The 12527-nt window shown below is 52.4% G+C and overlaps 1 protein-coding gene across 2 annotated transcripts in view; it reads right to left on the reverse strand.

Annotated features, from left to right (window-relative positions):
- The window catches only part of RFX4 (regulatory factor X4), a 98993-nt gene extending 88068 nt beyond the window's left edge, over window positions 1-10925 (reverse strand). For both annotated transcript variants that reach the window (XM_074580888.1, XM_074580897.1), the window contains exon 1: window positions 10470-10925. In XM_074580888.1, the coding sequence (XP_074436989.1) occupies window positions 10470-10512 (43 nt within the window). In that variant the 5' untranslated portion in view covers window positions 10513-10925. The remainder of the gene's footprint in view (window positions 1-10469) is intronic.
- Window positions 10926-12527: the final 1602 nt, after the last annotated feature.

Genomic DNA, 12527 nt, shown 5'->3' on the forward strand with positions numbered 1-12527 from the left:
GGACAGTCTCTTGATGCCCTTTTTGCCCCAGATTTCATTAACTTCTTATGCTGCAGAATTAATGTGAGGCACACTAGAGAGCTCACATAAGAGGAGGGCCCTCACTTCTGGGTACCTATCACAACATCTCTTATACTCCAACCCTGCAGCAGACTCCGCTCATTAGCTCTTGGGTTAAACATTCCCGACTGCTGCCATGGTCCCTCAGCTCACCAGTGTGCATGAGAAGACATGGAGTCCTCAAATCAAATTCAGCTCCGCTTCACCAGTGCACAAGGCTGGAGTCATTTGGCTGAGCAGGAAGTCTGTGACTCAACAAGAAACAGGATTTGCATCAAGTACCCATGAAATGCTTCCCTCTGCCTCAGGAGCCGATGAATCCAGCAGACAAGCCAATTTGGCACAGAAATGGTAGTACATCAGTAAGACGGGCCCACAAAGATGACAAAACAAAAAGAGGCGAGACGGGTGGGAGATGCAAAAAACGCTTGGCTGTGGGGCTCAGGGAGGCAAGAGAAGGGAGAGAAGGCTGGTTACTGAAAAGGACATGAAAAACGAAAGGAACGGAAACAAAAGAATGAACAACAAAGAAAAGGGCATGGTCAAAAATAAAGTATAGGAAGAAAGAGTAACTATAGAGAGGAGATTTTTTTTTTTTTTAAATCAGAAGAAAAGAGGTCAGCTCCTGAAGGAATGGGACTACAGTAAATATTTCTCACAAGAAACATCATTCGGGCAGGCAGACTGAAAGAACGAGAAAGACAGACACATACACGCAAAGAAAACTCAGGTGTAAGGACATAATCACTGCAATAAGAAAGAAACAACAACTTGAGTGAGGAAGAGCATGAATCAAAAGACAGAGATACTGTATTTATTCAAATGGTGGCCACTTCTTCTCACTTTATGCACCTCTATTCCAAACCTAGCAGTTGCTCACTACTGTCAAAGGATGCAGCCATTACATTACTCACAACCATTTTTGTGAGCAAATATAGCACTAACTGGACAGAAACAGCTTTCCTTCAGCTCTCAAATATCTGCATACCAAAACTAGCAGAGAGGCCATTAATAAATCATCGTAACATACTCCTATCAGAACCAACCTGTGTATACAGAGCAAGCATTTCACGCTATTAAGTTTACAACCTAAATGTGCTTGTCGGAAAGTGCCTAGACTTGCAGATTAATAAACCTTGTATGAATTTAGTCCCTCCCACGCTGTCTCTCCCCTTCCCTTAAAAAGTAGTATGAAACTAGACCAGTGCTTTTAAAACTAGGAGCCTGGCTTTTCTGAGAAGCCTCCAGTCTCCTCTGAACAATATGCAAAGCAAACTCAGGGAGGGAACATGAGAAAATAGAGAAGTCTTCTTTCCTCCTCCTTTTTTTTTTTTGCCTAAGACTCACCAAAACAAGAGTCTAGTATTGAATATTCAGCACTGAATACTAACTGCTCAATAGACGGTCTGTTTGCAGAGCTCAAAGTGGAAATGACCCAGCAAGGAGGAGAGGTGAACACGCTGCTCCATCCATGTGATTAAACCACTCTGTAGATGCGGTCGTCCCCAGTTCTCCCCACCTCGTTACAATGGAGGCCATTTGCTGCCCCCACCACAGCTCATTTTTAAAAAAAATGTTTGCATTAGAGGGGCCCCCGCAGCAGTTTTGTCCCCATGGCTCCGTGTTTAAGAGCGGAAAGTGAGCTCCGACGTTGGGAAACCTGTGCTAGACAGTTAATCCGACCAGCAGGATCTAGTATTGCCACCACTTGGGAGGAAGGAAGAACAGGGCGCAGATATAGAGGAGCAGAGCGCCCTGCTGGGTGTCCCAGCTCTCAGCCTGCACAAGGTACCCAGTAAGTCTCACCTGGCAGCTGCCTTGTTCTGCCATGGATCTCAGAGGTCTCTTAAACTCTCCTCCTCTGAGTTAGCACATTGCAGCATCACACTACGAGCAGCCAGGATCTCCATCTCACACGCAGCACCGGGCATGGCTCTTCTCCTGCTGACCCTGGGATGCCGAGCGCGTTGGCTAGCAAATCTGCCCAGCCAGGTCTGACGTATAGAGATCCGGAGCTGAAGGGCTGTGCTGAGGCTCTGCAAAGAAGCCCATTGCCTCCAGCCAACATGTACGCCCATGCACCTGGGGAACCTCCCATTGCAGGAGAAGGCATCTCTCATCACAGAACACCATGCTACTGCGGTACCCTGACACATAGCACCTGTAGAGCAGGACTCCACTTCCACATTTGCGTGCACCACGGTTGGGTTATTTTTGTTTGTGTGGGTGTTGTTTTTGTTTGTGTGGTTTTGGTTTTTTTTTTTGTTTTGTTTGGTTTTTTTTTTTTTACAGTGTCTATTGGGTCACTGTTGCCTTAAGGACCAGCCAAGATTTTTTGTTTCCCCACATTGCTTGAGTTTTGTAGGAGGTAGAGGGACAGGAAGGATTTTACTTTCCTCTGAGAATCAGTGATGGCAACAGCCAAGAGCAGGGTACCTACAAGCTATGTTGCAGAAGCTAACAGCATTAAATACTTATTTGCTTAATTAGGACATCCTGCCACATGTTCATGGTTAAATTGAATGTCAGATAAGGTGGGAACCACATAAGTCAGGTTGTTGAGAATTCTTTTCCCCCCCTTTGAAGGATAGGATTGGGTCTAATTCTTCCAACCATCCATGAAATTTATTCAACAAATGGCTTGTTTCTGCTAGATCCTAGACTATTAGTAAAACTTACAACCTTTCCTGCTTGTCCTCTGACACACAGGAGCGTCTGGTCTTTCGCAGCAGGTTGCAGCTTCATTACAGGGTGCTGGAAAGCGTTGTGGGTTGTAGAATGGATGATCTGCGGGGCCTTTCAAATGAGGTATGCGTTGCTGTCACCATGGGGGAACTCGGCTCTGGGACACAGGTGGTTCCTCCCAGCACTGGCTGACCGCTCACTGAGATCCCGCTGACGAATTGGGCTCCCCCTCCACGCTGCCCTTCCTCAGCTGCAGCTGAGGTAGTTTTAGCACTTCTGACATAGTTTAGCAATTAATAGCATTCTAGAAAAACAAAAAATGTTAACCCTTCTATCATTACATTTAGTGGTATCTGTATTTACCCCTGCATTTAGCTTTTTTTTTTTACCACTTCTAAGTTCTCCTTGCCACTGCATTTCTGGTATTTTACTGCTTTACAAATTTAGCACAAGACAGATCTGAATTTACAGATCTATACACGAACAGAAAGCTCAGGCCTGTTGTGTTGACTTAGAGGTCTCATTTGCAAACTTGCATTTGCATGTAAGACATTTTTCATATAGTGAGTTCTCCCCAACTTAGTGTGTCCGTAAGTCTTGCACCAAGTAGCCAAATCAGTAAAAATGGCTGCACTGAAGGAAATACGATAGTCTGACAGTATTATTCTGAGGAGTGGAAGTTTAAAAAGAGAAGAAAGAGGTGAGCAATAAGAAGCAATTCTATTTCTAGTGACAGTAATTTAAAAAAAAAAAAAAGCAGTAATTTCTAACACTCAAAACTTGTAGTCCTTACTTCCAAGCAAATCTCCTTTTTTATAGATATGACCTCAGCAAGCAAATCAAAACCCCTAGAGAAGAGGATTTTTTTGTTTTGAGGTGCCTCAGTCTATGCCATGGGGTTTGTGAGCACCCAGAGCTCCAGCAAGAAGTTTGTCAGAGCGACAACCACAGCACCAGACTACCACAAGCCTAGAAAACTGATGAAATCCCAGCATACATTTCAACCCGCTCCTCTGAAATTAATGCCTCTAATTCCCAGGGGCTGTAAGTTTCAGGGACTCGCTCATTCAGAGAACATTCCAGCTATCTAAAATGTATTGTTTCCCATTACCATAATATTTGGGATCCTATGCAAAAATGCTCAGGATAAGCTGCTAATTAATTGCAAACCCATCACTCACAGCTGTGAATCAACTCCTTAGTTCCTCTAACAAATTCTATCATAGAGAAATTAAGTTCACTTACCAATAAAAGAAAACAAAGTGCTTAACTGTAGCTGAAGTGAAGGAAATGAGACAGCACTGAGCCCTGCGTTTCAGTCTTGAGGCAATTTAAGCTGCAAATGAGCTTTTTCTTCCTCCCTGAGTGCAGTAAGAGACAAGGCTCTATTTAACCCTCTCCACTTTTCCTGATTTCAAATTTATCAGAAAGGGAAGAACGGCCAAAAGTATTTAACTTAATACTTATTTATATACAGAGACCATAACTGCAGCTCCAGCAGCAAGCCAGAAAAATTATGCCACTGACTTAGGGCACCATTTCTAACGCTGGCCGGTATTTTATAGCTCATCAATTGCTCTTGCTGCAAACCTCCTGGGAGAAAATAAATGGGAATGAAGACAGGCCAGGACGGCTAGTTATGCATGTAAAATAGCTGCAATTAAGTTATTACGCATTTGCAACTGTTGGGAGGGATGATTACGAGCTAACCCCAGGCACCTGCCCTCTCCAAGGCACACACAAGGACTTCAACAGGTGTCTCCCCCGTGGAGCAGACATTGCAGGATCAGGACCCATCTCTAACTGCAAATTGTATTACGCTTTTAAATATTCACAGAAACATATATACAATTCTATAGGACCTAAAAGATGTGCGTAAACATGTCTTTAGTACAGACATATTAAAAAAAAACCTACACAGACCTCCACTGGCTTAATCATCACCACGTACTCTTCCTTCCTACACTTGTTATCTATAGGATCGCTCAGCCATCAAATATCCTTTATGCTATCCATCTTCCTAACTAGAATGTTAGCAATCAAATCCCCTCGGCCGCCGGGGCACTGGGCTCCAGCAGGGTCGGCTCGTCCGGGTTATTCATTTTCAGACACAATGAAACAAATAGAAAATCCAGCACAGATGCGGGGAAACAGACAAGTGGGTGAACTCAGGAAATTCACAAACCTCAGCACTCACGGAATTGTGAGCTAATTATTCGGACTCGAATGTCACATCAAGCATCCCCAAAGGACTGACCTTATATTTGTATTAGTTACATGACAGCCCACTGCTGCTCCGAAGCCATTGTCATGAACCATCAAGCTCCAGCTGTATTTAAGGCCACCTGTTCAAAAGTCTTCATCGGAAGGAGGTACTAATGTTTCATCACTGCGCGGATTTCAGTGATCCCACGATTTATTTCAACTGTATTTTGCTGTGGTGAAATCCTATGTATAGAAATAGCATCTCCAGGGGAGGCTCCTCCTTATGGCTGTTCTAACTTGCAAACCACTTGCAGATCAAGCTAGAGAAATGCAAAGGTGTTTACATGTGGAGATGCTGCAGATTTTACGGCTACGCTAACCTTCTTCCTTGCCTGCACGCTCACTGCACCAGTGGCTGAAAAACGGCCGTATTTTCTAAAAGCAATCAAGCCAATGACCCTGGTTACTGTGCCAGTGACTTTCTGTGGGACAGCTCTAACTCCCATCACACGTATCTTACCACAAAATGGTTTCCTGGAATTTCAAGATCTTTTGCTTGATAGATATTTACTACAGTAGAGGTGAAGCTGCGATAGACCAACTGAGGCTACAGGTTTCTTTACAGTCTCACAGACAAACGTTGAACCTGTCAGAATCCAGAGTCCCTTCTTTAATGATGGTTTTACCTAAAACTGAACTGTAACTTAAATAAATGAAATAGTTTCCTACAGTTGTCTGGCCATTCCTATGCAAAAGCTTGTGTTAGTTCTTTTTTCCTTCCACCCTTGTAAAGACATTTTCCTTATTGCAGGTAAATAACAGATTGCAGAGCAGTGAAAAGTACCACAGTTCCCCTTCCCTAAGTATTTTAGAATTAATGTGTTAGCAGACAAACAAATGATAAAACAATTTTTTTTTTCTCTGAGTCAGACTTAGAAGATTAACTTCTTCGTTCAAGGTAATTTTGACCAATCTACAGACTTCTAAAAAATCCCCACGGATTTTAAAAACTTCCTTTAAAAAAAGCCCTCAGGAATGAAGACCTGATCCAGTGCTGGGACTTGCGTGTAGATTCCAGTTCTGCTGCTGCTGAAGGCAGAGGGAGCTGCCAAGGATCGGGCCCTCCTGCGCAAACATTGTCCGCAGGAACTCCGCAGCCAGCGGGAAAGAAAACATTTTTGTTGATTTTTTTTTGGTTTTGTTCCATTTCTTTCACGTGTGAAATCATATAAGATATGAAATGACATTAGACATAGTGGGGTTCCATTATTATAAAGGACCAGCAGTATTTCTTTTACGTGTCCGTATCATACCAAATGTAGGATTCAAAAGAATCATTGGATCATCTTAGCTGCTCAGCAGGTAAGAGCCTTTATAAACACAAATCCTAGCACAGTAAATAACTTCTTTTTTTTATTTACTGAAACAAAAGTAAATCACATTTTCGCTTGAGTATGAAAAGTACTCAAGAAAAGTAAGAAAAATAGCCAATAGCAAGTTCCTCTTTATCTGTTAGTAAACTGTGTTGCAATAAGCAAAGCAAACAGTTTTCAGCAGCAAAATCAACCATTCATTTGGATCAAAAAGAATCGAGACCTAGGATCACCCGCCTCAGCATTACACATATGTTCTGAAATGTCACAATTGCTTTCCCAACTAGCATTCAAGTATTTAGTATCAATATTGGTGATTTCATTAATTGAACCAGGATATGAAAGCAGTTAATTCTCTTCAGTCGTTGCTTATATGCTAGATCCTTTTTAAATGGCAAGCTCATAGAAAAGGTCACCCACTATTCCTGCAACACCCATATATTGGTAAGAATATGGACCAAAATCTGGCCACCGCCACAACGTATTCCTCTTGGGGGCTGGCACCCACTTTTTGTGGTTCACACAAACTGCTTTAAGGGCCTAATCCCAACGTCCTTGACAGCACTGAAAGGCTTTCTGCTGATTTTAATGGGGTTTGGATCCGCTCCTAAGTCTCAGCTTCACGTCCCAAGGATCTCATCCATCTAGCGCTTTGAAACCAGCGGAGTTTTTGCCTGGCTCCAGCACTGAAATAACGAGGGATATTTATTGAGTCATGCAGAAAAGCTGCACTCCAAGAAACCGCCTCCGTCTCCCGCTCCCCGAAGCGGTGCGGCGCGGAGCTTTCCCAGGGGCGCGGCGGGGACGGGGCGGGTGGAACCCCCCGGGAGACCTGCACCGCCCCGCGTCTCCGCACGCACCGCGGCGGGGCTCCTGCGGGGGCAGAGCTCCGGCGGGGGGTGCCGGGCACCGGGGCGAGGGCGCTCCCCGTTCTCCGGGTGCCAACCCGCGGTGCCGCCGCCGCCGCCCCATCCCGCCCCCGGGCGTGCACCCCCCGACGGCATCGCCTGGAGCTCGCCGTGCCGGTGTCACTAGGGGGGGCTGCGGCTGTGGAAACCTGTGGATGTCCCTCAAAGTGTGTGTGTGTCCCCGCGCCCCAGCCGCCCCTCGGGGCTCCCCGGGTGCTGGCCCGCCCGGCCCGAGCACCCACCCCGCCGCCGCCCTCCCTCGGGCCCCGCTGGGCTCTGCCGGGGGAGGCGATGGGGCCCCGGCGCAGCGGTCCCCGGCCCCCCCGGCAGGCTGCGGGCACGGAGGGGTCGGGGGCCGGCGGGAGTGTGGGTGGAGAGCCGAGCCGAGCGCAGGGCAGGCGGCGGCGGGCGCCCCTGCGAGCCCCAAAAGCCCAGCACGGCCCCCCGGGGCGATCCCTTTGTGCCCCACAGCGAAGGGGCGGGCGGGCGAGCCCCGGCGGGGCCTTCAAACTTCCCCCGGCGGCTCGCCGGCTCCCGGCCCGTCTCGGGGGAGTTACGGGCTTTAGAAAGTAACGCCTGGAGGCGGACGGGCGCCTCGCGGAGTTAACGGCGGTGGGGAAACGATGCGGGGAAAGATGTCGCAAACCGCCCGAGAAGGTCCGGTGTCCCCTCCCGGGTGGGTGCCCCTCTCCCCGGCCGCGGGTCGGGCCCCGCCGCGCAGCGGGAGAGCCCCGAGGGTGGCTGCCGCCGGTGCCGTGCGCGGGACGGGCCGTCGGGTCCCGGCGCTGCTGCCGCTGCCCCGCCGGTCCCGGCCCCTGCGTTGGGCGGGGAGCGGCTGGGTCGGGGGGTGTCCCGTTTAGGTTTAGGCTTGGTGACAGCCCCCGTGGGTCAGTGCCCAGGTTAGGGGACCATGAGCTAAACTCGGTGGAAGCACACGGCACTGCTGGGGGAAGGAACTAAACTATTCCCCTGCCTTAAAATCGGAACCGTGGGTGATTATTATTTTTTTTTATCCCGCTGCTTTAGGGAAAAACTGTTAAGGAGAAATTAAAACATGACTGATTTTTTTTTTTTCAATGAAGCCATATTTCTCCACAATGCAAAAGGATCTTTACATAACAACTGAAACTCAGGAGAAAAGCTAATTGGATTAAGTCCTCTGAAAGGGAGGTTAAGGTGTCTGAATGAGACAACTGCAAAGCTCCACTTTTCTTGCCATCTGTTTAGCAAGACTAAAGTGTTTTCTGATTAATATTATCTTAATCAATCATGCTGCCATTTATTATAACCATCCTGAATTTAAGGAACGAACAGTACGGAGGGTCAACCTGGGGATGGACAGTTTTGAATACAGTGATATAAAACGCGGGGCTTTTTTGATTTTGTTTGATTTTTTTTTCTTTCCCTAAAGTAACGTTGTCTCGTTACTGTCGACAACGAGAAGTTGCCAGCAGTGCCCTTAACTCCGTCCCGGCAGTGCCGCTGGACAGAAGGACAACTTTCTTTTACACCCTGGGAACCCTGCACACGCTCTGACACGAACACAACGATTCCTTCCCCGCCGAGCACTTGCTCCCTGGAACAACCCCCTCGGGTTTTGTTTTGGGGCCCCGGCAGGAAAAGTGGCCCAAACCCGGCCGGTGTCGCCGGTGGACGGCGAGGGGCCGAGCCCGCCCGTTGCCCCGAAGCCCCCGCGCCGGAACCGCGGGAGGCACAGCCGAGCGGGGCCGGGCAGCCTCCCCTTTTCTATTTTTTTGTTGTTTGTTTGTTTGTTTTGGTTTTAATCGATATTTAAATTTTACAATCGCGTCGGGGGCGAGGGGTTAGATAACCCTTGGCGGGTTGGGGGCGGCGGGGAGCGAAGGGGCTCCGAGGCCGGGGCTGCCCTGCCCCGCCGCCCCTTGCCCCGTTCCCCTCTCGCCCCCGCGCCAGCTACAGCGGCACGGCGCCGGCCGACCCCGGAGGAGCCGGCACGGAGCTGCGGGCTCCCCGGGGGAGCGCCGGGAGGCGGCCCGCCGCGGCCGTCGGGGAGGCGCGGGGGGGACCCGATCCCGCTGCGGGCTCCGGCGGGGCTGGGACAGCCCGGGTCCCCGCTCCCCGGCCGCCATGCCGACCGTCACAGCGGCTGCGGGAGGGGACGGGGCAGGGCAGGAGCGGGGGAGCCGTCCCCGGGCTGTGCCCTACCTAACCTCCGAGTTGTCCGCCTGGGAAACGCCCGGGCAGGCAGGGAGGGAGGGAGGGAGGGAGGGGAGGAGCGGGTGTTTTCCGGTGCTAATAAAAATAAATTAAAATCGCAAAGGTTACTGTGGCGGCTGCCAGCCCTCCCCTGCATGCGGGCGCGCTGGGGCCGCGCTCAGCGGTTACGGCCGGTGGAAACCGGGCTGGGTACGGCGGGAGGAGCACGGGCAGGGCCGGCGGGAGAGAGCGAAGGAGAAGGGGCCGCGGTTTCGCCAGGCTGCCGGCTGACAGCCGCGCTGGGAAGACCTAGGCCTGGGCCCTGCCCCCGGGGAAAGCCGGCGCGCCCCCCCACCCCGGGGCCGGGCCGGGCGGCGGAGGCGGCCGTCGGGCGTGCGGGCAAGGGCCGCGGCCCTCGGGGCGGCCGTCCCCCTCGCCTCCCGCCGGGGCTGCTCCCCACGGGCGGCGCTGGCTGGTGGGGCTGCAGCCGCCCTTCTCCCGTCCGGTTACCGGACCGGCCAAGTCACCGTTTGGGGGTGCGGGGGGAGAGACCCACCCTGCCCTTCCCCAATTCCTTCCCCTCCAACGCAGCCCAGCCCCAGCTCTGCCTGCGGGACAAGACGACCCGGGTGCTGGGCTCACCCTAAACCCACCAACCATCTTCCCTAATAAACCTCGTCTTCTCGCCCCTCTGAAAGGCTCCGCTCAAACCCAAGCGAGCGCCTAACAACTAGAAGCGGAGAGGGAATTAGTTTGCCGGCCGGCAGCCTATGGAGGAGAAAAGAAAAAAGAAAAAAAAAAAGGAAAAAAACCACCCCCTGCTCCATCGTATCCGCAAGTGCAACGGCAGGGCTCCAGCCCAGGGGCGAGATCTCCCCCCGCCCCCAGCACCCCCCGCACCCCGCACACGCCCGGGCTCATTTACCTGCGAGGCCGGTGCGGCGGGAGCCCCCGTCCCCGTCCCCGCCGCCACGGTCAAGTTGAAAAGTGCTCCCCGGCGGGCGAGAGGAGCCCGCTGCCTGCGGGGGGGAGCCGGTGGTAGTGGTGATGGGGGTAAACTTACCTGTGGAGTCCATATCGGGTTCCTCCAGCAACCCGCAATGCATGCTCTTCCCATGGACGGGACGGGAGCCCCAAGGTCCCGGGGTGCGGAGAGCCCCTGTCTCAGGGATGCCCTGGGAGAGGGAGCGGGGTGGCGGCGAGGGGGTGGGGAGGGAGGGCAGAGGCAGATAGTTGGGGGGTGAGGGGGGGGTGGGGGGGAGGAAGAGCGCGGGAGAGAAGGACACTCCGTAATCCAGCAGGGCAAAGCCAGACCCGTCAAAATGTTTGCGGATGTTTCATGGGAAAAAGCATCATTTTATAGAAGCCCTGATGGGAGAAATGTCATTGATAGGCCAGCCAGCCTGATGAATGGCTGCTACTCAGATGGGGATGTGGCAAGGCTCAATGTGAAGCCCATTGTGATGCTGTTTTGAATAAGAAAAGCTTTCCTCCAAAAAGGGGGGCCTTAGATCTACGCAATCCCAACACTTCGACTTCCCTCTTCTATTAGAGCATTAGAAACGTTTTTCTTATTTAAAGTTCCAGCGGCCTTTCCACTCCTCCCTTCCCTCCCCCAGCCCCCACCCAACGTCTTTGGCTCATTACAGCCCGAGATCAAAATTGGCTTAGATCTTCAAACGGGCAGTAGGTTTGGGGTTGTGCTCTTTGGGGCTGCCGGGTGTGCGTGCAGCGCCGCCGAGCTCCCCTCCTCCTCCTTCTGCCGGTGGGCTCTGGGTTGGGATGCTTCGCGGGCACATGGCGTTGGAAGCTGCACAGCTTCCCAAATATCTTGTAAACTTAGTTTACTGGAGGGGGGGGGGAAGAAGAAAAAAAAAAAAAAAAGGGCGATGTGTGTGGGTAAGGAAGGGGGGGGGCGGTGAGGGTTGAGAGAAGTTGCCACAGTGCCTCGGCGAGCGGTGCCGGCGTTGTAGATCTGCGGCGGGGACCCCCGCCCATCTCCCCGCCGCCCCGGGGAGCGAGGGCACGGCGGGGTGGGGGCCGCCCCTCCACCGGCCTGTCTGCCCGCCGAGAGCGGCTGGCCCGGAGAGCTTTCCGTGGAACTTGGGGGAAAGCAGGGAGGGGGGGAGATGCCCATTACCAAGAGAAATGAAGGAGCAAACGGGTGCCTTTTCAAACTCGTGTTCCCTTCCAGCTTTCGCCCGAGGATGCGAGGATCCCTTTTTGGGTTAGCACGTTGCGGGGGGAGAGGGGGGCAGGACGGAGGCTGGAAAAAGTTGCTTATTCTGCATGCGGCTGTATGTGCTGGAAGTGGAAGTAAAAGTGCAAAGCTAGGGCTCTGATAAAAGTGGCTGGTTTAGGGAAGGAAAAGCTGTGATTAGAATATGAATAGAGCTCCAGGAGAGGAAGAGAAAGGGGGATTATAGCTGAATTACTTTGACCATGGACAGAGCCAACGTTTTCCACTCTTCTCCCCCTCTCCCCTCCCTACACCCAGACTACCCCCCTTCCCTCTCCCCTTCGGAAAAAAAAAAAAAGAAAAATAAAAAAAAAAAGGCAAGCCACCAACCCCACACAGCAAAACAAGCGGCGAGGTTGCTAAAGAGGAAACCCAGCGCTTCGCCGTGCCCGCGCATCCCCCGGCGGGCCGGCAGCGGCAGAGGCAGCGGGGCTCCCCGCACCTCGGCCCGGGCGGGCAGCCCGGGGCGGCCGGTGCAAACCTCCCCCGCCCCACCTCAGTTTTGGCCCCGGGAGCCCCGTGTGCCTGAAGAGGAGGCCGGTAAAAATAATACCGGCGTGAGACAGTGCAAAAAGCGAGTCTGCGGCCGGCGGCGGCTGAAAAGCGCTTGATGCGGCGGCGGGGAAGCCGGCCTGCGGGGGCAAGGCCCGGGGGAGGCGCACGCTTCTCCCTCTCTCCCCCCACCCCCAAAACCAAGCCCGACCCCAAAGCAAGGACAGTGTTTCTTCCCGACCGCTATGGCTTTCCCAGCGGGGAAGTCCTGTCTCTCCTTTCCCTCCACCACCCGCTGTGCTGCCGGGCTGGCGCTGCTACCAGCGGCACCGCACAGGGGCCTCGACGGGGGGGGCATCCCCGTCCCTAGCTGGGGCCGCCGCGCGTCCC

This window comes from Larus michahellis, chromosome 1, assembly GCF_964199755.1.
Source record: "Larus michahellis chromosome 1, bLarMic1.1, whole genome shotgun sequence".
NCBI lineage: Eukaryota > Metazoa > Chordata > Aves > Charadriiformes > Laridae > Larus > Larus michahellis.